Raw genomic sequence first — 26,349 nt, 5'->3', positions numbered from 1 at the left:
TGTTATTATCACAAATCATGACATTCCTGGAATAGTTTACTTTCAAAGGAAAGAAAAAAGAGAAGAAGAAAAGGTCCATGAGAGCAGTTGTTTCTGGATATAGATGTGAAGGACATCAATATGATGTAGAATTTGTTTTAAAAGTTAGAATACATATGCTTGGTACTATAGCTATTAACTTTAGGAGACTGTGGAAAGCACAACATTCCTGGGATAGTTTAAAATAGCTACTAGTGAGTCAGGATGTGCAATTGTTTAACAGTCTAAGTGGGTACAGAGTTCTGACTTAGTTGGTTTGCCAGTATTAGTTAAATAAGGTGAAATTTCAGAAATGAGGTATTAGCCAGGGGGGCTGCAGGAGCATAGCCTGTTATTCATGAAGTGAGTTTTGACTAGTTTCTTGAACTGGGTTGGGGATTTGCTTTCAATTATATGGGCATGTAATTTCTGTAGACAGACTTACCAGCCTCATTGTTATATTTGGTTACTTTGAGGAGGTTTTGTGTGATAGACCTTAAGGTTCTGGTAGTGGTATAGGGTTGAAGAAGATTTTGTAGGGCTGGGGTGTTATCAGAGTAATTTATTATTTTGTGGGCTAATGCTAGTTGATTGAGTTGAAGTAGTAGTGGTAGTTCTAGCCAGTTGACTTTTTTTAGGCAGTCACAGTGGTGTGATCTGATGGGTGAGGTTGCAGCGAATTTAGCTATCTTATTATAGCAACTATCAAGTTTGTTTAGGTCAGATGTGCGGAGATTTGTAAGTATGGGGGAGGCATACAATAAGGTGGGTAATAGGTGAGTCCTGGCAATTGCAATTTTGGAGTGGTCAGTGAGAATTTTTTTACTGCGATAGAGTAGACCAAGTTTTTTATGTACTTTTTGTATGGTTACAGAAATATGTACGTCACATCTAAAGTGATTATCTGTTTCAACCCCTAGCAGCTTGGTATGATTGGTGGGGGTGATTGTATTATTGTTATTAGAGGAGATGATGAAACTATCGGAGGGAGGTGTGGTTCTGTGGGAGCTAAAGAGTAGTACTTTTGTTTTACCTGGGTTCGGAATGAGGTTTTATTTGGTGATCCAAGTTTCTGTAGGGAAAAGCATTCTTGTGTTTGGGAGTGAAGGAGGTTAATTGTTTTGGCTGCGCATATTATGGTGGTATCATCTGCATATTGTACTATTGATGCTTTGGGAATATTGGATGGGAGCTGATTGGTGAAGAGGGTAAAAAGCAGTGGTCCCAGGATGGAGCCTTGGGGTACCCATAGGGAAACTGGGGTCTATATAATTTCATTGAAGCTTAATTCATTGACACATATTCACTGAAAACTCACTTCACTGAAAACCCAATTCACTGAAAGCTCACTTCACTGAAAACCCATTTCACTGAAACTCATTTCATTGAAAGGTATATATGGCCTTTTTCCCACTGTTGTGCAATCTTGGAGTTAGTATATAAAGTAAGGGGGGTGTGGGGGGCATAACCCCCCACATATTGTAAATATTTTAAAGCATATAGAGGGATACTTACAACTGAAATGAAAACATTCTTCCAGAAGACAACATATAACCAATTTATGTGGGGGCTTCACCCCCCCCCTTACTTTATATTCTAACTCCAGGATCACACAACAGTGGGGAATAGGCCATATATACCTTTCAACGAAATGAGTTACAGTGAAATGGGTTTTCAGTAAAGTGAGCTTTCAGTGAATTTGGTTTTCAGTGAAGTGAGCTTTCAGTGAATATGTGTCAATGAATTCAGCTTCAATGAAATGAGTTTTCAATTAAATAATATAGACCCGGGAGACTGGTGGGGAGGGAGAGAGTTGGTTTTGCCACATTATAGCTTGTTGCCTTCCCTCTAGGTAGTTTTTAAACCAGGAGATGGCAGGGATGGTAAGGTTTAGAGTGGATAATGAGTGAAGGAGTTTTGTATGGTTAACCATATCAAATGCTTTGAATAAGTCTAGGAAAGTGGCAGATACAAAGAGTCCATTGTTTCTGTGATTGTTGATGATGTTGCAATGCTGTAAGTGCAATGGTGGTGCTGTGGAAGGGTCTAAAGCCATGTTGTTGTGTTGCTAGTAGTTTATTATCTAGGAGGTATTGCATTAGTTGCTTGTGTATTATCCTCTCTAAAATTTTTAATAATGGGGATAGTATGGCTATAGGGCAGTAGTTATTGAGTTCAAGGGAGATACCCCCTTTATGTAGTGGGATGATATGTGATATTTTCCATAGCTCCGGGATACTGTACACTCGGAGATGGATCTCTTTATTAAGATGGAGATGGGATATGCTATGACTTCTGCGGCTATTTGGAGGTATTCAGCGGGTAATTTATTGGCGGCTAGAGAAGTTGGTTTGAGCTTTAGGAGTAGCTTTTCAATGGATTTGGTTGGTTCTGGGTGGAAGCTAAAGTTGGGGCAGTTGTTTGTGACTGATGAGGGGGTGTATTTGCAGAGGTGGGGATATTGTCGTAAGGTAGGTTGTTTGCAAGGACTTGTATAGTTTCTGTAAAGAATTTGTTAAATTGTGTCGGGATATTGTCTTGGTTATTTTCAGTTTTTGGGGTAGGGGTGGTTGTTTTTCCTGGTTGTAGAATAGAGTTAATTGCTGCCCAGTATTTTTGTGGGTTGTCCCTGTGTTTATCCTGTAATTTTTGGTAGTAGGATGTTTTATCTGTTTTGGTAAGTTTTTTGGCTTTGTTACGTAGTTCAAGGTATAGTAGTTTGTCGGATTTACTGTTGCGATAGTTAGTCCAGACTTTGTTCCTTTTTTTGAGGAAGGTTTTTGTATCTGGGGTTTGCCAGAGGGCATATTTAGTTTTAATTCTTGTTGTTCTGGGCGGGGGCATGATGTTTAAGGGTATTTAAGAAGGTTGTATTAAAATATAATACTGCTTCATCAAGAGGTATGTTTTTCAGGGGGTCCAGTTACACCTATTTAGGTCATTTTTAAAGTCGATCCTAATACTTTGAAAGCTGCTTGTGCCATGCAATATAATAGGGCAGCTTGAAATGCATGTTTTTGCACCCCTCCCACACAAACTAATACATATACCAACTCTTCATACACCAGGAAGGGAGAAACTTACTGAAACAGCATACAGCAGTCTTGGACATTGATTTGCTTCTCTTTAACGCGAGCAAGTAAGTGATTTCCAAGATATATTGGCTCAGGAATGCACATGATAGCTCACAGAGGGATAACCTACCCCCCACAAAGGATTTCTGTGGGTTAATGTAGCCAATAACAGGTGAAAATAATGAATAGGTTTAGAAGTACTCTGTTTACAGAAGCAGAGGACAGTGAGAGCTGAAATATATTAAAAATGTAGTGAGATGAAACATTTACAACTGAAGCTTAGCTTTATATAGATGCAGAGGTATATTTGCATGCATATGTGTATTTGGAGGAGGTTGATGAGAGCCAGAAGTCAGAGACTGTTTGTTTTAGTATTCATAATCAAGGAGTTGTGTTGAACTGAATTGTTATATACTTGTTATATACTTGCTACAGTTCAGGATACTGTCATCTCTGTTCAGACCAGAGGAAAACTGTATGGTGTTGACTTCTTGGAGATGTAACTGACATTATGGATTCAGTATTATAGACATTGTATAACAAAACTAAGTTCCATTAGGTATGGCTCATTAATTATTATTGGGATTAGCAGTGCTGAAGCCATGAGACATTATTATTGAATGAGATAATCCGATACCCCTTGAAACAGAGTGTATTAGGATTATGTGGAAGATCTATAAGATGGGGCAGAGGACATACCACTAAAGGTCTGCTACTTTTGGGTGACCTTGGTCATGTTATGTTGGTATAGTGTGGAAATTAAGGTAGGATTATGTCTGAATGTCTTTTTCTGATACCAGCTTGGAACTCTTAAGTGGTCATTCAGGAAGTCCAAAAAACACTGACAGTCTGTGAATTTTGGCAGAGAAGAAATGAAGGAGATTATTATTAAAGGGAAGTTGCTCCCATTGTAGAGATGGATGATTTCTGGTACTCTCACAATAGGCTTATATGGACATTGATGAGACACAAGTTGCAGTGCTTTGTTACATAGGCCCTTGTATTTTGACTTGCACAGATTAAGTGGAAGGGCTATAGCAGGTGGGTGGTAAGGAAGGGTAAGATAGTCAGTTAAAGCTGAAGAAGGTATGCGATATTAATAAAACGTGTAAACTTTAAAGACAAGATTATTTAAGTAGGTGCTGTTGAACTTAATTGTTGTCATGATATGGAAGGTTTACAAAACAATTATGGTCAGTCATAAAGATGGACAAATGTTTACCAGAGGAGAATTGATCCCTGAATGTCTGCTCAAGCTTGTGTGCATTTTATATAGTACTTCATTTGATTCATTAAGCATGTGCCCAATGGATACCAGTTAGAATGATGACTTACGGTTGTTCAATAGATGTAACCTTAAGACTTTCTCAAAGCTTTAGAAATAAAAACAGTACAGTTTATTGAGCTAGAACTTTTGAAGATGTATGTCTTTCATAGAAACGGTGTGTTGCTGATTTTATATAGAAATCACTTTGCACAATAAACTGTGATTCATGCAGAATTACTGCAAATTCCAAAACACTTTGTTACACCTTTTAACCATTTTTTCAACAGGGCATCACACCTTTGCCTCACCAATAAGGAGGGCTCTACTCTAATACCCTACTCCTTATATATGGTAACTGGAAAAGTGCATCACAGTACCTTGCTTTATGGTAACTGGAAAATAGCTGTACCTCTCTTCCACTTGAGAATGACTTTTGCTGTGCTTTTACATTAAGAAGTCAGAGGATCATCCATCTTGTGGCAAAAAGTGTTTGCCTGGTCTCTCTGAGTTGGAAAGCACTCCAGGGTGTTCAAAGTGTAGTTGTTTGTTTGTTGGGCACAGGAGTCAGTTTTAGGGTTGCCACCTTTTGTCGTGGCTAAAACCGGAGTAAAGCCACACCCCTCGCATTACCAGTAACCCTGCCCATCACACCCCCTCTCCCACCCAGATGCCACCCATTTTGTGAAGTCGCGATGACATCACCCAGCGGGGAACGCCCTCTTTTTCCATTCCTGCTGCCTGCTTTCGGCTGATTTACTATGCTTTTCTGTAAAAAAGCATAGTAAATCAGCCGATATACAAACTCTGATAGTCTGTTTCCTTTTTGAAACAGAATACCAGAGTTTGTACAGTGTTTTCCGGACTACCAGAGATTCAGTTTGATTTCCGGATAGTCCGGAAAAAAACGGAGGAGTGGCAACCCTAGTCAGTTTTCAAGCTTTTTTCTCTGCTATAAATCAGGCTTTTCTAGTTCTGTTTGCTTCCAAATCGACTTGCATAAATGCAAATTATTCAGGCAGTTAATTGTTTGGTGGTAGTTTGTTTAATATGCACTTGAAAGCTACTTTTGCGGTGCTTTTATATTAAGAAATTCCAGGATCATCCATCTTGAGACAGAAAGTGTTTACCTAGTAAATGGAAAATCACAGTACCTTGCTTTATGGTGGGTGACTGGAAAACAGCAGTACCTCTCCCACTTGAGAGCCACTTTTGCTGTGCTTTTAAATTAAGAAATCCCAGGATCATCCATCTTGTGGCAGAAAGTATTTACCTGGTCTCTCTGAATTGGAAACCATACCAGGGAGCTCAAAGTGTGTTTATCGACTAGACGGCATAAGAGTCAGTTTTCAAGCTTTTTGATGTACTCTAAATTAGACGAGTTTGAAAGGCTCTGTGCTTGCTTCCATAGAGTTCAGCAGTGCTTTTCAAGTGTTTCAACTGCATCAAGAGCCATCAAGGCTAAGATAAGAATATTTTCTTGATTTGCTGTGCTTGTACTTGCTTCACACGGTGATCACTACTGTTTTTGAGCATTTTTTAAAGCATTCATTTAATTTTGTGTCAGAAATCATAATTTTTCTGTCTTTTGGCTTTTCTAGTTCTGTTTATTTCCAAATTGACATGCAGAAGGGCAAATTAGCTAGCAGCTTATTTGTTCGGTGGTAGTTTGTTGTTTAATCTGCTCTGGAAAGCTACCTTTGTTTTGCTTTTACATTAAGAAATTCAAGGATCATCCTTCTTGAGGCAGAAGGTGTTGATCTGGTTTCTGAATTGATAAGCACTCCAGAGGGCACAAAGTGTAGTCCTTTATTGGCTTGTGGCATAGAAGTCAGTTTTCAAGCTTTTTTCTTTGCTGTAAATCATGCAAGTGTGCTCAAAACTGCCTACCACCCATCAACAGTTAGAAGTGCTCTATATTGCAGCAAATGCCTGGACGGTAAAATTTCCTTATAAAGTTAGGATTAGTTTGAAAACCTGTCAAATAGCAGAGCATTGCATGGAATAAAGATTAGAGCAGCCAACTTGTACATTAAATAGCAGTACCATATCTTAACACTATATAACTTCTTGTCCTTAACCTCAGAAACTACCCCTTGGAGACACCTGTTAAAACCCAGTCTTTGATCCTAAACTGCTCACCCTGTTACAGGACCAGTCAACACAAATACTCTAATTTTTCATGTCTCTGTGGCCTGCTTGGAAGATTTGACCATCCTAAGGAAATGTAGCAGGTGTCTCACGTTTTCAGACAACCAGTTAATCATTAAAGAAAATAACAGCATATGTGAGAGATGTAAATACACAACTTCCTTGGAGACGAAAATCTCACATCCAAATGAGGTTGTCAAGATCCCATGCATATAATGCTCTCCACACACACAGTGTCTTATGCTGAGGCACTGAAAAGAAACCTTCCCAAATTTCAAAGACCTCTAAAGCTGCCTAATGACAATACTGCTCCTCAGCAGTTACTTAAACACCAGACATCTCACATAAGCCTACACCTAATGGTCTCAGAAAAGAAAAGCTCATAAGGCAAAAATATACTTTACCTAATACTGTTGTCATTGAGGACTCCAGTGTGTGACACACAGATGCCCCACTCACCGGGTTAGACAAGGAGAAGATAATGGTTAGTTGCCTATTTGGAGCCAAGATCACAAGTATTGTTCATGCTGTCAAGTCACTGCTTCCTAGGAATCAGAGTTATTGTATCCATACTTCAATGGACTATATGAAAAGAGGAATAATGGATGTCCCGGAATGTCTCTCGCACACAGGTATGTGCCTTGCTTTCAGCAGCATTCTACCTTCACCAAGGATGTTGCCACACAGTATGAACATAAAATTATTGCTCTTAATAGGATCATAGGAGGTTACTAGGCTAATGGCCCTGGGGCCCTTACAAGCCTAGCCAAGATTTTTATCCCCCAAAAAGAACCCTCAATCAGCACCTGTCGCCCCTGTCAATGAGGGACAAAGGTGGAACCCCTGGGACAAATTTGTGGTTTCCCATCCACTCATCAAGGTTGTGCTTGAAGAGGGTCAGCAAGGTACTCTGACATGTATGAAAAGTCTGTTCCAGAGACGGGGCAGCCTCTAGGAGATGAACCTGTCTCTCCATCAGGTTTTGCTGATGTTGCAAATTAGATTTAGGCCTATCAAGCTGGCTATGCGCGAGGAGTTAGACTTACAGATATGGAGCATCTCTAGCAGGGCAGTTTCTGATATTGCCTTGTAGACGAGACACAGATCACCTTTGAGCAATCTGTATGATACCAAGTAAAGTGATAGTGATTTGAGCCTGTCCACATAGGAGAGATGTTGGAGGCCATGGATTCTCTTTGTGAGGTATTTTTGTGGCTTTTCCGGTTGGTGCAGGTGTTTGGAGAGGTACATACCAAACAGGGTATTATACTCAACTGTAGGCCTAATGAGGGAGGAGTACAGAGAGGTAATCTCCTTTTTTCTGGATGCAATCCCTTTATTTATGAGATGAACCAAATAAAAGGCTTTTCTGACCACTGCCGCCATGTGATGGTCGAATGGGAGATTGTTGCCAACCCAAGTACCCAGGTCTCTCACCACAGGTTGTGTGCTTAAGGGGTTGCCATTGATGTGGTAATCAGTAGAGGCCATGTTTTTGCCAAATGGTATGATGATACATTTCTTTGCATTTAACTTAAGGCCATGACATATGCACCAGTTATTTGTAGCTGTGATACCCTCTTGCAGTATGTTATCATCATTTGGGGAGCCAATGACAGCACCCAACCTACAGTCATGTGCAAACTTGGTTAATTGGCTTAGTTTCTAGCATCACTCGAGGGGGATCCAGTATCTGTCAGCATGGAAGACATGGTCAACGGACCATGTAGCTTTACCAGGGATGGGCTGCACCTGTGTCCTCCCCACACCAAGGCTTTCAGATATCGGCTAAAACTTTATCCACCCCCCCCCCCCCTTAGAGTCTTTTTTAGGCAATGCCAAAAAGACAAAACTACCAACAAAGTGAAAACTCTCCAAGCAACCTTAGTGTGTTACACATCAATCCTTGCAGCCTAAACAAAAACTCCACTTCCTTCAAATCCTCCTCACTCTGAAGAAGGTGGACATCTGTGTCATCATCTAGATTTGGTTTAAAGCCATAGAAAGTACTTTGTCAAAGACTGCAGTACCTCTGACATATTTGGACTAGCAACAGCACAGACTGGGGCCAAAGGTGGAAGTGTCTCAAGCAGCAAACATTCCTCAGTGTTAGTTAAACAGGGTGATACCATGGAACTCATCCACGTACAAGTCACCATATATTAGATCCGTCATCATATTGTGGATAGCTACAGGTCACCATCTATGTCCCTAGAGTCTCTCAACTCTTGCGTAAACGTAATAGAGGCACTCACCATCCAACCAAACACCCTATTCATAGGTTGCTCTAACTACCCCTCCATAGACTGGGAAACTTGCACTGCCTCATAATCACAAGCACAATGCTTCCTGGACTTTATTAACACAGGTACCCAGGAACAGATAGTGCATGCTCCTACCAGAGGATCAAACATACTGGATCTGGAGATCACTAAAATGGGAGAAGTTAAAATCAACTTGAAACAGTTGAGAACTATTCTAAGGCAAGCTACATCCTATTAAGTGACAGTGTGCCAAACATTCATGGCTCCCCTAACCCTGAGACTATGACTAACAATGCAGAATTATTCACAGAGTCACTATACAAATGCTGCACAGACACTGCCATATGTACCAGAAGTAAAATCAAAACAAGCACTAAAAACAAAACTCCACCAGCAGAATTCTCTCTTAAGCAGGGTATGTAATTTAAAAAAAAAAAATAAATGAAAAATAATCACCAAAATCAGGAGGAGAAATTCCCTTAAAGACAAGTGCTCTCATATACAACTGAACAAGAAGCTAAGAGGTATGATTAAGTCCAACAAGGCCAACTGCGAAGTCAAGATAGGCTCACAGGCTAAGGACAGTCACAAGGTCTTCAGCTGTGTCTGGAACCTTAAGATAACACTGTGCTGAACTAGTGGTGAATGGTACCACCTTCACAAATAAGACTGATATAGCAAATCTACTGGCTGATAAATTAAGCTCAAACTTCACTGCCCATCTCCTAGCTGCTCCAGGTGAAATCCCCTCCAACATACTTCCCCAGCTATTAGCAGGGACCAGATGCTGTCAGCACTCGCTAAAGCCAAGAACTATACTTCTGTGAATTCCAACAGCATCGTTGGTTGCCTCCTGTACTGTCTAAAGCACTACCTATCAGGGCCACTTGAGATGCTCTTCAGCTGCAGCTTCAAAACAGGCTCCATTCCAAGTGAGTGGATGACTGCATTAATCATTCCCCTCCACAAGGGCGGACATCAACCGACCCAGACAACTACAAACCTACTAGTCTCACAAGCTTAATATGCAAAGCTATGGAACAAATTATTATGAAAATGATAGACCATGGCACTGCCAACCTATAGACACTGGATCCATCCCAGTTTACCTTTAAGGGAAGGTCATGCCGACTTAACCTGGTAGACTTGTTTGAGAGGGTCATTAAGGCATCAGATGAGGGTAAAACCATGCATACTGCATATCCTGACCTGGCCAAGACATTTGATACAATACCCCACTCAGGCATTGTTGACAAGCTCTCTGAGCTAGGCATAAATCCCTTCCTAAGTCGCTGGTTTGCCAGCTGTCACACAGACAGGTCCTAAGAAGTCAGGATTGGTGAGACTACCTCCACCAAGATTCCATGCTGGGCTCGCTCCTGTTTGGCATCTACTTTCAGACGTCAAGGCTAATGTTCAAGTCCTCTAGCTTATCAAGTTTGCAGATGACTGTAAATTGGAGCTGTTATATGCCCCCCCCCCCCAAAAAAAACAAAAAAAACAACCTCTTTTAAGAAGATCTAACATGGACACATGACTGCTGCCAAAGCCATGGCCTAAAACTCTGTGCCAAAAAATGCATTATAGTGCCCTTTGGGAAACTGTCAAGCCAAGTTAATTACTCTATTGATAAATCACAACTAAGAATCTACTCAGTAGTTAGGGATCTGGGATCATATGTAAACAGAAAATGGCCTTTGATCAACAAATAGCTAAGATGGTAAGAAATGCATCAGTGTTGCTCAACGTATAGGTAAGAGTATGGCATCCATGTCTGAGAAAGTTGTAGTTCAACTATACTTGGCCTTTATCAGACCCATCATAAACCACAATGCCCCCTTTGTCATGTTTCTAACCAGACACTTGCACCTGTTGGAATGGTCACAAAGCTTTCTTACCAGGAGAATTCAGTGCATGAATACCTGTCTTGCATGGATTGCTTAAAGTCTGTGTCCCTGTTTTTAGTCTCCTACCGGTTGCTGAGAAGAAATCTTTGCCTGGCTTACAGGGCTTCCTTGGCCCCAGCTCTGATGTGTCTGTTGCACATGGGCAAAACAAACAGCACGAGAAACTAAGGGATTTGCTGGGGGTGGGGGGTGTTAGTTAAGATAATACTTTTCTTATTGATGGCCTCTGTTCATAAGAGACAAGGGGTCCAGACCAGGAGTTAATTTACGATATCCCATCCAACTTTCAAACTTTCTTTTGAGTAGGGTCAAGGATGAACTCTGTTTTACATGGATGGGGAGCCTATTGTATAGCATGGGGATTCTTTGGACAGATACCTATCTCTACAACACATTCTGTTTATGTCACAAGCAAAGTTCAGATCCCTGGATCTAGTGTTACCTCCCTAGTAACATGTCCTCCAACCCATATAGACAGACATGATACTTGGGATCCAGATGGATTTGGGTTCTGAGGCTAGGCTTGTTAGGGCTGTAGTGGTCATTAGCCTAGTAACAGCCTATGAACCTATAAATATTTCAAAATATCACAATCTCAGAGTTGCTGTATATTTCCTAATTTGCACATGTACTTCCACAGTCCTTTGCATCACATATATGGTCCACAAAAATACTCAGGCACCTACTATGACTGTGCATCAGCTGGATGTTCCATAGTACCTATATGACTCTACCAGGTTTGAGTATAAGGTAGGCAGACATTACTTTTTGCAGGTGGCCATGCCTCCCTATGCCCATTACATGTACATTTTGCCATCAAACTCCCAATAACTGCACAGACGTGGATATTGCTCTACCTTAGAGTAGAGAGAGCAACCCAGGTTGGTGGAAAACTAAATATTCTTTTTACTACAAGGTAGTGCAAGCTCAGTATATTTAGCTTTTAGGGATGTGGTGCCACACGTCTCAGCCATAAACACAATGGATGGTATTCCCTGCAAAAGCATCTCCTTGCATCTTATTATTACATTAATGTACAAGTATACTCCTTCTACACAACGTGCATGGTTATATATCATTATGTAGCACTCAGTGTTAGAATATATCTGTAATAATTTGTTTACATTCCATTAGATTCAGAAATATTGGATCCATTGTTAATGTAGTTAAACTTCTAATGGGTGCGTGACCCAACAGATATATGTGCAGAACATGAAAGATTGTTGTGTGTGCTGTTTGCATGCAAGCCTGTGATTATACAAAGCAGATTGATCAAGTAAATGTCAATAGATAGGATACAGGAACTTTGATTTCATTCAGTGAAGGTATGGAGAATTTTTGGACATTCAATTTTCTGAACAAGTAAGTAAAGCAGTAATTGTTGCTAGCATTGCTATGGATCACTGGTAACCCCCCCCCCCCCAAAAAAAAAAAACCTTGAATGTTTAACGAATGCTGAGTATTGAAAAATGTATTTTGCTACAGGCTTGTTACACAAGGTGCAATCTACAAGTAGCTCAAAGTATGAATTTGATTGTAGTAATCAAAAAAGACAGGGACAACAGTCAACAATGCTTCCACAATTGTTAATTTCTCCATATGAATTGTGTGTCATATTTTTGTTTTATGATGTATTCTTAGGTATCCTCCCTTTTTATGGACAGTTTAAGTTTTGATAGAAGAAAAAAATGCTTAGGATTACACACTGGTTATAAGGCCTCCTCAGTTATTTGCATTTAGAAAATAGAGAAGAGGTTATTAAAACATGAAAAAAAGATTTTTGGCTATTAAATTTGGTTTGGTGCAGTGGGCTGTCATAGTCAGCATCACAAAGTGTGCTGGACAGAGTCATAATAACTAATCAGAGTTGTTGTGATTTAATAGAAAAAATTGAGTAAAGTTGAATACACGAAACTTTGACCTCATTACATATACAATTTTTGTTTGTTTCTGCATGAGTGGGCATGCACCCTTGTATCCCAGTACCCTGAATTCTTAAATAAACCAACAGTGAGATCATTCATCCTTCAGAGTAAGGAGGAAGCTTCCTTATCATTAAGTTAAGACAGTCTAGAAAACTAAACTCACACTACTAATGTGGATGTTTTAGAGGAGAAGTGAGATTTAAGAGAAGGCAGGAAATTACATGTTGGAGTAAATAATTGTTAAAAAGGAACAAAACATGTATCTAATGTAATACATGGAAATAAAATATTAATATGGTTTGTTTTCTTTGCTGTTAATGTATGCATGCCAATGCCTTAAGTAATAATTCAGTAAAGGTGTTTATAAAAAAAAATTGCCAAATCATATTTCTCACACATCATCAATAATTAGACCATGTTTCCCTATGCTGAGCAATAGCGATAATTTGTCCAGGGAAACATTCAACTTCAGAAGTACAAATTCTGGCCAATCCATGGAATGGATCAACTCCTTTGTCCTTGCAAATGTTGGAGAAGTTATGAGACTTTGCCTGTGAGATCTGCAGTATGTGTGTTTTATGGCCTTGGAGCAGCTGTAGATTATAGGTTCATAGATTAGTACTAGGCTAACTGCCCTTGTGGGCCATTTTGAGCAGAGCCAGTTACCCCCTGTGAGAATCAAACCCTGCATCTTGTGCCTGTAAGGTAAGCACCTTAACCATTATGCCAACCTTCCACTTTATGCTGATGTACATCAGAATTTCTGGTAAGAGTTGCTACAGCAGTGCGGATTCCTGGGGCCTCTGTTGCATGCTGTTCAGTCCCTGTAACCATGGTGTACAAATTGTGCCAACATTAAGTTGAATACATTCAGGGTATGATTAAAAGACTGCCAAGGATGAATTGTCTTCATGATTTTCATGGAAAGTATGTTAAAGTAGAAGCATGAAGTATCCAATTTGGAAACGGTGAGGAAATGCAGCTTTGTTCTTTGAAGATGATTGTCCTCTTAGCCTTAAGTAGAACTTATTTCTAGCATGCCCTGGAATTGTTCATTGCTGAGTTTGAAACAAGTGCATTTTTTTCATTACTTTTTGATAAATTATTTTTAACTGTATAGTTTTTGTGTTCCTAACTCTCTAATATGTTTTTGTTTCTGTCCTTCTCAGAGTTAATGTGTCTTTGAAATGTAAAGGTAGAGATTTAGTAAAGAGGAAATATTTTTGCTGAAGACGTTCCAATTTGGACTATTGTGTTTCCATTCTGTAGCTTGCATGTATTTATTTATCCTGTTTTGATTGGGTTAGTCGTTCTAGGCTAATGGCTTCTTTTCAGGGGAGACCCAAGATGATATTTGTAATACTAGGGAAATTTGTACAGGGCATCAAGGAACTTTCCATACCTTTTTTGATAGATCCAAATGGGATCTTTTACATTGATCTAAACTACCAATAACTCAAGCAGATAGGACTTCTGTTGATGTCTCATACAGGAGTGCAACCCTCCCCCATGTTACACTGCAGTATCAGCAATCCAGCTACCTTGTTTGGGAATAGAACTCTCAGCCTTCTGCAGCAAAGTTATGTGCTGCCTGTTGCTGTCCTGAGATGGCACTGAGTCATACTGTCTCAAGGTGACACTTTTCTCATAAAAAGTGTTTGCATTATACAGTTAATGGTAGCAGTGGATGGTTTATTATAAAGTGCCTCTAGTTTTTGATGGAAGAATGAATGAAAACTGGAAGATAATTTGGAAATCAGGAGCAGTGGTACTAATTTGGAGACCTGACAAGCTCTTTCAGGCTAAGTTAGGGACATAGCTTTGGAAATACTTGCAGAAGGTTTGAACCAAAACACATGCCTGGAAAAAACTGAGTGGAATAACTAATATAGGGACCATGCATATTGAGGTGAGTATATTTTTTAATAAAATCAACTTTATTGCCATTTTTCAAACAAAATAAACATACATCAAATCAAACTTGTTCAGTCTAATCTTAAAATCATAATCCAACAGTGACAACTGTAACACCCAACACAGCGTTTATTCAACAAGTCCTATAACACCCAACACAGCGTTTATTCAACAAGTCCTACTCTACTTAACAAACCTGTTTGACAAAGACTTAGCTTATGTATCAATCTAGCTGGTACTTTTTGTTGTCCTAGCCTGATTGACCCCTGGAACCAGCAATGCTGTCTGTTCACGCAGTGATTTTCTTAAGGGTGTCCAACATTTGAGGCAGCATGAGAAAGCCATTGCCAACGCTTGGTGTCTGAAATTTGTTTTAGAAAAATTGGGTTTCCTTGCCTTTTAACCAGTCAGTTCAGCTCTGATGAAATATTGATCCTGAAAAGCTTCTTGGTATCTAGCCTTATTTGTCCTCAAACTCAGTATGACCTTCTAGCAACCTGGTCCCATTCACAAAATAGCAAAAAGATACTGGTGTTGTATTTGACTGCCTCCTTTCATAGGTTCATACTAGGCTATCTGCCCTAGGGCATTTATAAGCCTAGCCAGAGTGTGTGTGGCTTTCACCACCCCTTAGGATGAGAATACTATACCCATTAGTTTGCTGTGCCTCTGTCCAGCAGTGATACAGAGATGATTCCCGGGGTAAACCTACGATCTCCCATCCACTCGTCAAGATTTCTCTTGAACAGAGTCAGTGAGGGGCTGTGCCTCACATGGACTGGGATTCTGTTCCATAGTGTAGGGAGTCTCTGGGTGATGAATCTGTCCCTCCAGCACGTTCTATTTATATCCGTGTTGAGGTTTAAGTCTCTTGCTCTCGTGGCTCTGGTGGATTTGGATTTTTTGAGGTGGAGCATGTCCATTAATTCCGGGTTGGACATGGTCTTGTATGTCAGGCACAGATCACCTCTGAGCAGACGGTATGCGACTGAATAGAGCTGGAGTTTCTTCAGTCGGGCATCGTATGACATATGTTTGAGCCCCTTTATCCTTTTGGTCAGGAACTTTTGGGGTCTTTCCAACTGCTGCAGGTGTCCGGTAAGGTACATTCCGAATGGGGCTTTGTACTCAATCATTGGTCTGATAAGTGAAGAGTACAGGGGTACAATGACCTCTCCTGATCTGGATGTGAATCCCTTCATGATCAGGTGGGCAATGTAGAAGGTCTTCCTAACCACTTTGGCAATGTGAGTGTCAAAAGAGAGGTTACTGTCAACTTGGGTCCCCAGGTCCCTGATAACTTCTTCCGTGTTTAATGGATTACCACCTATGTGGTAATTAAGGGTTACCTTGTTTTTCCCAAAGGGTATGACTATACATTTTTTGGCATTTAGCTTAAGGCCATGGCTCTGGCACCAGTTATCCATTTCTATGAGACCTCTCTGGAGGATGTCTGTGTCTGATGGAGTGTCAATTATGGTGCCCAGTTTGCAGTCATCTGCAAATTTTGTCCGCCAAAATCCCCCTATGTTTGCCTGCACTTCAGAAAAATAAATGCCGAACAAGAGGGGGCCCAGGACTGAGCCCTGTGGGACACCGCTCGTGACCGGCTTAGAGTCTGACATGGCACCAGCAACTCTAACCCTGTGTGTTCTGTCCTTGAGCCAGTTTGCAACCCATCTTGCGACATATGGGTTTACATCTAAGCTGGTGAGCTTTTCTATGATGCCCGAGTGGGGTATTGTGTCGAACGCTTTTGCTAGGTCAAGGTAGGCTGTGTGAACTGCCTTACCCTCATCAATGGCCTTAGTGACTGTTTCGAAAAAGTCGACCAAGTTCAAGAGGCAGGATCTGCCCTTGACAAAGCCAAATTGGGTAGGATCCAGTGTCTGTAGGTCCCCAATGTCTTTATTTATGAGTTCCATTATGATCCTCTCCATAGCTTTGCAGACAAGGCTCGTCAAGCTTATGGGGCGGTAATTTCCAGGGTCCGTAGAAGCACCGCCTTTGTGGAGTGGGACCACAGTTGCCGTACGCCATTCTTTGGGTACGTATCCTGTAGTAAGGCTAAGATTAAACAGCAGCCTTATGTGTGGGTTTTAACTCAAAGTAACCTGTACATTTTACTCTATTAACAATTAGAACTACCTCACCATTACCATTAATGTATTACTCTATGGGCTTGAATATGGTATATGCTATCCCTATAGTTAATCCCCTGTCCTGTCAAAACACCGCCTCTTCTTAATCTTTCAAAAATAAAATGTACAGATTCATTCACCTGTCAGCTCCTACAGAACATCACTGCACCTCTGTTATAAATACCAGCTGGCTCCCCCTCAGCCAGCGCATCATGACTGCTCAATTCACTCAATGTTAAACTACTCGGTGATGGATACTGCCTTCCAAAACAGACTTTTATGACTCAAACCAAACACTTGGACCTTCTAGAGATCAATCCCAGGTGGTTGTCTCTGAACTTTCTTGCTGTTGTAAGAGTGATTCTTTTTCAAGGCAGCCTCAGTCAGCAGGTCCCTACTTTGTTTTGAACACCCTAGCAGAAGGTGACACATCCAGACTGTGTTTACATGTTGTCTGTGGCACCTGTCTCTCCTATCCCACCAGTTTCCCCAATATAACCAGTATGGGAATGTCTATATGAAATGCTATGCCTTCATTTCCTTAGTTTCTCAGCTCTTTTCTACAGAACAGAGAGCCGATGTATTGTATATGTTACTGGGAATTTAACTGTAAGACCCTAGCATTAGATTGTAAAACTGTTTACTGTACATTAAAGAACACCAAAACACACCACTCAGAAAAGGCATTGTCATTGGTTGTCTGAAGAGAGATAATTTAAACATGCCTGAAATCATAATTATTTATCCAGGTAAAAAGTATTCTCCCTTCCTCATTATAAGTGTCATTCTTTCACTTAACTGACCTCACAAAGCCTTTTTGTAAACATTAGAGCAAGTTCATTTTTACTATATAGAGAAGAGGAGTGCTGCTTTCTTACCATATTAGTCTGAGTGGTGAGAGACATAGCCAGTTTGAGGGTTTTAGTGGGAGCTGCTTATCGTGTCATTCTGGAATTTTGCAAACACTCATTCATATATTTCATTTTAGAGTCATTTTTTTTTGGGGGGGGGGTGTTAGTTAACAAGCATGGTTAGTAATAAAAATATATATAAAGTAGAAGTGATAAAAAATATTCCAATAAGAATGCTATGGAAGATGTTGGCAGCACACCTTCTGACCACCATGAATTTAAATCTTTGTCATAGCTTATAGCATAGCTGTCAGGGGTCTTAACAAATAGACTTGCTTAGTGGAAGGTGACACCCAGACCTTTTGAAGCCATCTTTGTTCACTATTCCCAGAGGATCACCTGTAATTCTCTGACTTCTCAATAGGTGATGCAAAGCCTGGAATGCTAGCTGTGGTGTTGTCCATAACCATCATTTTCTGTCTCTTTTTATTAAACATTTTTATTAAATCATTGCATTTTAATCTGTAAAATGGGTTTACAACGTAGCTCTCAACTAATCAGACACTGACAGAATAAGAGAATATCAATTAATATACATTTTCTAAAGTAAAAGGTCGAACTATTTATTGTCATTGTTTATTAGGTGTAATTCACCACCTTTTCTCCAAAAGTCCCCAGTTTTAGGAGACATTAAGGGAGGCAGAGCTAAAATTTAAGTCAAAATCAGGGGTGTCCCTGAAAATCAGGGACAGGTGAGCGGCATGGTTTACAATCATTAATAGAAAAGAAAACAAGCCATAATGGCAGCTTCAATTGTTATTGACCTGTAGTATACATGCATGTTTTCTTTCTAACAATTTTCATTCCCTCCAGCATTACGTAAGGCACTCAATTCCTGCCTTTCCTTAAAGGAGAACCACACCCACAGACTCAAAAAACATGTTTATTTCATCATGGTTTGGTGTTTCCTATATTTTAACACCACTTAAATATTTTTATAATAAAATTTCTGAGTCTGACCACATGGGGTCTTGCATCTTGAATTAATTCTGATCATTTATCTGCCTCTAGGTATCCCACAATGCAGTGCTTGTTTGTAAAAAAAAAAAAAAAAACATCACACAGGCCTGTTTCATTCTAAAGCTTCTGCTACTGCATTGATTTTACATGAATACACTGCTGTCTTTCAGTCAGTTAGTTTTAAGTAACATTTCATGCCGTTCAGTGACTACTTAAAACACAAACCGTGCAAATGCCACAGAACAGACTTTCAAAGTGCTTTATACTGCAGCTTCTTTTTAGAATGACTAAATTGCAGTCTTTTGTGAAGCCTGAATTGTACTAGTTTGACTTATCTCTTATTCCCCTTCACATCTAACTTCCCTAGCTGTCAAAGTGCTAAGGGTAATTTGAGCTGTTACCTGCTGTGATTGACACCTCACAGCAGGCGACTTGACTCATGTACTGTTTCTCTGTTCTCGCCTTTACTTTCTGTATGGGTAGGGGAAGAACAAGGGAGCTGTGACATCACAGCGTGGGTGGGTTTTTAGGACGGTCGTGGTGATGTCAGTTTGGGGAGGTAATTGACCAGAAAACTACCTGTTTTCATTAGCCTTGACATTAGCAATTGAAAACTGCAGCAAGCCTTTACAGGGCGGGATAAAAGTTTTTTGAAAGTGAAATTACCACAGTACAGTAAGATGCTGTTCTAGTGGAGAGAAACGTTCCATTTAAAATATTTTAAATGCTGTATTGTTGTTTATTCATAGCAGAAGACAGTAAATAGGGAGAAAAAGGACAGAGAAGTTGAGCATTTAATAACAGAATCCCACCATTGTCCTTTAAATCTCACCCCCCCCCGAAGATTATTCTGCAGGCATTGTTCCCATAAATTCAATTTTTTAATGACATTTTCTTTTTCCCTTTTTAAAAGATCACACTGCCAGTTCTTTTATATCCTTTGTAATATTTGCATCTTTATTTACATTAAGAATAGATTTAGATTTTGATTTTTAAGTAATTGCTTTTTGATAGTCAACAGCAGTAATCTTACTTAAGACCTTAGTATATGTAGGCAATTTATATCCTTTGTCCCAGCTCAAATATAATTTCTTTAATTACAACAACTTGTGTCAAAATACTATGTAGGGAATTTTTAAAATTTGGCAACTCGTTAGATTTCCAAATGTATGTATGTTTTCATTTACCTCTGTCTTTCCCATCACATCTCCAGGATTTGCTCTCTACTGGAAAGATTCCCTGAAGTTTGCTTGGAGTATAAAATTATGTATGCACACACTTCCATGCTAAAAGTCCTAAACCTTCTGGATGTTGCTGCATACTTGGTGAGCCATACAGATTTCATCCCATCATGCCTTTGTAAACTACTTGTACATTTTCTTTTCTAACTCATCTGATAGATTTTTACAGCTACGCAACATTTCATATGTCCTACTAATCTCTTTTTAATAGCAACTTTTGTTCTCAACCTCTCTAAAAACTCTACCAGATCTGGTCTTTTCTATATCTATATATTTCTGTATGGTTCGACTTTAGTCAAATTGCCTGTATGTCAACCTCCAAAATGTCGACTGCAAAAGGTAGTTGACAAACCAAATGTCAACACATTACCACATGTACTCCGAAAATGAACATCAGTGCACGCAATTTTTTTTTTTTTAATTACATTGTTTTATGCACCCTCTTACCCCCTGCTAATTTTCTGTACTAACTCTGAGATAACACTATCCTGGGGGAAAGGGAATATTCCTCTACCCAGGGATTGTTGATCTCACACACCTGTCAACCAATTGCATATACAGTAGAGTCTTAATTATCCAGACTAATTGGACCTAGGGTAGTTTGGATAATCAGAGTGTTTGGATAATCAACCATACATTGAACTAGATAAAACTTCTAAAAGCTTGTTTTTTTCTGCACGCAGGGAAAACACTTTTCAACCACTGAGTGATTCCAGTGGACAGTAAAGAATATGTTTCACACACGCGCAGGCTACAAGCTCAAAAACATGCACAGGTGAATATGTACAACATTTACATATTCAGACTTTGATTTTTCCTACTCAAAAACTTTGGAAGGCTGCATTTGCATAATTGACTGTTTGGATAATTGATGTTTGGATAACTGAGAGACTACTGTATCAGCCAAATGCAGTTGATTAAACAGATGACAGCAAACCTACATTTAGACCAAATGCAGTGCATCCATCTATATCTATCTATATATACATGTGTGTGTGTAAATATATATATGGGTCTACTTCACCTCACAGACAACTCATTTGACTGACTTTCATTTGACTGAGACCAAATCACCTAAAGTTCAAATTACCGACAACTCATTTGACTGACTCACATTTCACCGACTTTTAAGCTATACACATGATGTGGGTTTCACTGCAACTGTGACTTGCATGTGATAAAAAGTATTACTGTAACTTACAGTGCTGACTGTCAGAATACTGATAGTCATGTAGAACATAGCTTTGTAGCATTTCTAAATGTGGGTATGTCTCTCTACATTTTTATGGGAAGTATCTAAAGTAATGTGGTGGATGTTTTGGCATTCGTGGGTGTAGAGTACTGTAAGGCAAGTAAAAGGTATATGCCCTTTTTCCACACTGCAGTGTGATCCTGGAGCTAATATATATAGATAGGGTGGTGTGGGGGGCATAGACCCCCCCACCTAATTTGGTTTTATATTGTCCGAACTGTATTAAGAGGGTAAGTAACTAGTTTTTAAGTTCCGGAAAGAGTTAGACATTGGTGTTGTAAGTGTGCGTGTCTATGGTGTAAAATCTAGTAAGCTAAAATTCAGCATTGTAAGCTGTCAGTGAAATGAGAGTCAGTCAAATGAGTTATCGGTAATTTGAACTTTAGGTGATTTGGTCTCTGTCAAATGAGCTGTAGGTGAAGTGAAGTAGATCTATATATATATATATATATATATATATATATATATATATATATATATATATATATATAGTTTACTATTAAATCGAAAATTAATATAAAAACTTAACTAAATATCGAAAACTAAAACCGAAAAATCATAAACCCGGACAGTTTATATGTTCAAAATCATTGGCAATTGCCGTAAATATCGAATATGATATTTTACTACAGTTGCCCATGATTCCTTCCTTACTTAGAAATCCCAAACTCCTGCAAAGGACATCCCGTTTTTGCAGGAGGGCAAGCCCCCCTGCACCCCCCCTGTGAGGGGCTGCTCCTCCCACAGCCCCGCTAACTATATATTACACCTCCAAGATAACACTACAGTGAGGAAAGGGATGAATTTCCCTAACCGCACTGTACTGCGATCTCTGTACAGTTCTTTGCATTTATATTAGTGAATGCACAGTGCATTCGCTAATATAAACTATCGAACATTGAGACTGCAAACATATAAAACATTCGAACATCTGTAGATCAGATTTTTCATATGCGTGAATTCTCACGTCGACATTGTAATAGTAAACCTATATATATATATATATATATATATATATATATATGGATCTACTTAAACTTGAAGTTTCAAAACTTCGAACTGCAAATGGTTGAGACCATAAGATCGAAGTTTTTAAACTTTGTAATAAAAAATAAAAACAAAAATTGTTTTTTTATGTTTTTACAGGGGGTGGCAAGCCCCCCTGCACCCCCCACACCCTGCTAAATAAGTATACCAACTCCGAAATCACACTACAGTGAATTAAAAGGTAAATTTCTTGTTCCGTACTGTACGGTGATCTCCATTCAAAATGTTTGAAGTTTCAAAACTTCAGTCTTATGGTCCCGACCATTTGCTGTTTGAAGATTATGTATATGTATGCGTGTGTGTCATGGCATATTCAGTGTTCATTTTATCAGATGAACAACTTTCTAACCCACATAATTGTCTGCTCAGTAACTAATCATTAAATTTAATGACTTAAAATGCAAGGAGTACTGCGGCTTCATTTCTTGTGGAAAATTATTGGCTGTCATTGAGGAACACAGTACAACAAACTTAACTTGACACTTTCAATGACCTTTTACAATCTTAGCATATCGACTTATTATCATGACTTCCCCCTTGTCTGTCATGAACCTCCCCATTCTAGGTGAGTGTATAATAATAATTCTTAATGTGTAGGCCTTTTATTTCCCCAGATGTTGATGTATATGGAATCCAGGCACACTATTGCTGAGCCTGTTATGTAGTAAAGCATAACTGTTGTTGCACTGACTTTTATAGTCCCGCTCGTCACATACCATTCTCATTGTTCATTAGCTGCAACTTCATAATGAGGATATTTTGTGGGTATTCATCTTGTACACTTCAGGTACAAGTAATCTCTTATTTAAGGTTGAGAGTCAGAAGCCGAGTCTGTCACTGAAAGGTTTTCCTGAAAGAACACCATCAGTAAAACAATATTCAGAAGTACTCATCCTTTCAACTCATCAGAATTCATACTCAGTTTGTCACTTTTTATTGTGTAGTCAATATTATCAGTTTATATTCCTTCTTGAAAGTTATGCACAGTAGAATGGAAGCCATATGATAACCTTTTTAAAATCTGGGTTACATTTTTAATATATATAGACATCTGGCTGCAGCGTGCAGCACACCACCACTGTGCAGTTTAATGGAAAATTAATTTCCCCGGTCATCCTTTTTAGATATCTTAGTGCAGTGTTATATGGTGGCTAGGGCGGCGCAGTGGTACAACGGTTAATGTTACCTCACAGCAAGAGATTCTCCAGTCTGATTCTCAGCTGGAGTACCTTCTGTGTGGAGTCTGCATGTCCTCCCTTTGTTCGCATGGGTTTCCTCCCAAGTACTCCGGTGTCCTCCCACATTCCAAAAACGTGTCTGGAGTGTTTCTCCCTGGGCCTGTTCTGAAAATAGGCAGTGTTCTAGTTGACCTTTCCCAGTCAACAAGTGTTAAATAAATAAGTAAACAAACAAATAAAGCTGCATGATTTACTGGTAATGAAGAAGCTTTTCCAGAAATGAAAACCAGTCCCGCAGTGGATAATTTAAATGTATGCTACTTACTTAGAGTGGTTTGCCTGGTTATTACAGCAGCAGACTAACCAGTTATGTACATTGTTAGTTTCTCTTTCCTCATTCAACACTATTAGCCTTCTTTGTATCATTTGCATTTCATTATACTATGACAGGTCATAATTGAAAAAGAGCTGTGGGCATATTGACATATAACTTACAGCATAGACAACTTCAGTTGTGTGATGTATACTGCTTTCATTATTCCTTGTGAAACCTTTGGCGCAGCAGAGCATAGGAAAGGTAAGTAACAGTGAATGAGTCTGGACATTTAGAAATAATAAGTCAGTAGTGCTTGCAGTGTGTCAGGGCATATAGCTGCATACTGTTGATTCATAACAGAAAATTATCTAGCATTTTTTAATTTCTTTAAGCTTTTTTGGGAGGGCATTTATTCATGTGTCTGTCACTGTTTACATTGTAGCAGTTTCTGGTGCACAGTGGAAGAGAGTGATGTAATTGCTTGAAAATGCAGACACTCACTCAATTGTTTCATTCTGATTTAATTATTTTTACCCTTAAGCTGCTTGTGGAGGACTTATCTCAAAATTGAATGGAACAGTTACAACACCAGGATGGCCTAGAGAGTACCCACCAAACAAGAATTGTGTCTGGCAAGTGGTCGCTCCTACCCAGTACAGGATCTCACTGAAGTTTGACATTTTTGAACTGGAAGGCAATGAAGTAAGTTGTAATGGTCAGTAAGTACAAGACTGCCTGCATAAGTTGTATATCTGTGTTGCAGTTGACTCTAATGGTCAGTAAGTACAAGACTGCCTGCATAAGTTGTATATCTGTGTTGCAGTTGACTCTATCACATACAGTTTGAAACTGAAAGGAATTTAGAAACTTCATTAATTTTCCCACGAGTTTCAAGCAGCACATTAGATGTTTATCGTGTTACACTGCTGCAGTCATTACACTTGGGTTATCCTGCCGTCAGGCGGTCCCACAGTCGGCCAGAGTTCCAATGTCTTGGTCTGGCGTCGGTTGCTGTCGCTTCTTCCCTGACGTCAGTGTGCCAGGGGTATATAAGATGCATCCGACGCCATTTTCTTCAGTCTTTCTTGCTGCGCAGTGCCCGAAGCAGAAGCAGTTCGCAAGTGTTGGTCGGCCGACTCCTGAGATTTTCGAAGTCGAATTTCAGATCCAAAGTCTTCAATAAAGCTAAGTACCCCATTGGGGAAACTTTTTTCTTGCCTCAGACCGATGTCAGAAAAAGTTAATAATTGTATTTCTTGTGGGAAGCAAATACCTCATAAGGACTTCCACTCTTACTGTATTCCATGCCTAGGCCCTGATCACAACGTCACTAGTTGTCGGTTTTGTGCTAGATTTAACAAATGCACTATAAGAAGACGTTTTTATTTTGCTTTGCACTACTTTGGCCGAAGGTTCAATTATACTATGCCATCAGATCAACTGACGACCACAATACCGCAAAAACGCAAGGACAAGGATAAAGACAGGCATCCGAGGCCCAAAACCGATGACGAAACCTCTTCTATGCCAGTCGCCGGTTCTCAGTGAGGTGCTTTCGCAGCCCCTGACACCCGCTACCTCAGAGCCACAGGCCGCCTCCGACTTCCACGTGGAGACAACTAGGCCTCTGGAAACTCAAGGTATTGGGCCTGTGGAAACTAATCCCTCAGAAGGGTCCGGAGCCGCTGAGCAGGCATCAGCTTCTGAGGGTGTTTTCAGACCTTCACAACTTACCATTAAAACAACAGCCAAGACAAAAGTACCATTAAAGGCAAAGAAACAAGTACAGCATTCTCCTGGACAGTCCTCCATGCCTAAAAAACAGATGCTTAAAATGGCCGAAGACCTCATTACTTTAATCAGGAGTTCCCATCCCCGTCCTGAGAAAAGGCCTAGGCAGGATACAGACTATGATTCCTCTGATCAGGTTTCCATTTCCTCTGATTCCTCTTCAGACCAGGGATACTCTCTACCCCCCTATGAGGACTCTGATGCTGAAGAATCTATCCCTTCAGCCTCTCCTCCTGAGGATTACTCTTTTGGGGAAACTTTACATACCATGAGGGAGCATTTCCATTGGGAAAGTGAGGATTACTCAGAATCCAAGAAAAGATTCAGGGATTTCCTTTTATTGCCTCAGCACAGGCCCTTGGCTATTCCGCCTGTGCTTGATATTGTGGATGATGTGTTCTCTGAATCCAGCTTATCTCCTGATTCTTTGCCCCCTGCACCAGCCAAGCCAGATAGATATTATAGAGTCCCAGACTCTCACAAGTTTCTTTATAAAAACCCTTCTGCGGATCCAGAAACTATTTCCCAGGGTCCAAAAGGGGTTAAGGCTTCCATTGCAAAAAATCCAGTGCCCTCTGACAGAGATTCCAGAGCTTTGGATAGATGGGGGAAGAAAGTATACACTTTGCAACTTTAGCAGTAAGAGCTTTAAATTGCCAGTTTCACATGCTTAAGTACCAACAATATTTAATGGCTCAGTTAAAACAGAAAATGCTTGCAAGCTCAGAAGCTCCTGATTGTAAAGAAATGCAGGATTTATTGCATGCAGTTGAACAGGTGGGAAAACATATTCTACAATGTGGTTTTGATTCTTTAGAGGCCTCTTGTAGGGCCGCAGTTACAGGTTCTGTGATTCGAAGACATGCTTGGTTAAAAGAACAGAGTTTACCTGATCATGTTAAGGCAAAATTATTGGATCATACCTTGTTTGGTGTTAAGGCAGAAGAGGTGTTAAAGAAAATGGAGGATAAAGCTAAATCTATGCAAACAGTCAA

The 26,349-nt window shown here is 39.8% G+C and overlaps 1 protein-coding gene across 1 annotated transcript in view; it reads left to right on the top strand.

The window, feature by feature from the left end:
- The window catches only part of TLL1 (tolloid like 1), a 1,749,881-nt gene that overhangs the window by 1,215,703 nt on the left and 507,829 nt on the right, over window positions 1-26,349 (top strand). The window contains exon 13 of the mRNA XM_044063452.1: window positions 24,105-24,265. Coding sequence (XP_043919387.1) covers window positions 24,105-24,265 — 161 coding nt within the window. The remainder of the gene's footprint in view (window positions 1-24,104; window positions 24,266-26,349) is intronic.

The sequence above is a fragment of the Protopterus annectens genome, chromosome 2.part1, assembly GCF_019279795.1.
Source record: "Protopterus annectens isolate FY-2018-M chromosome 2.part1, PAN1.0, whole genome shotgun sequence".
In the NCBI taxonomy this organism is placed as follows: Eukaryota; Metazoa; Chordata; order Ceratodontiformes; family Protopteridae; genus Protopterus; species Protopterus annectens.
Note: the sequence above shows the minus strand (reverse complement) of the source record. Positions and strands in the feature narration are given on the sequence as shown.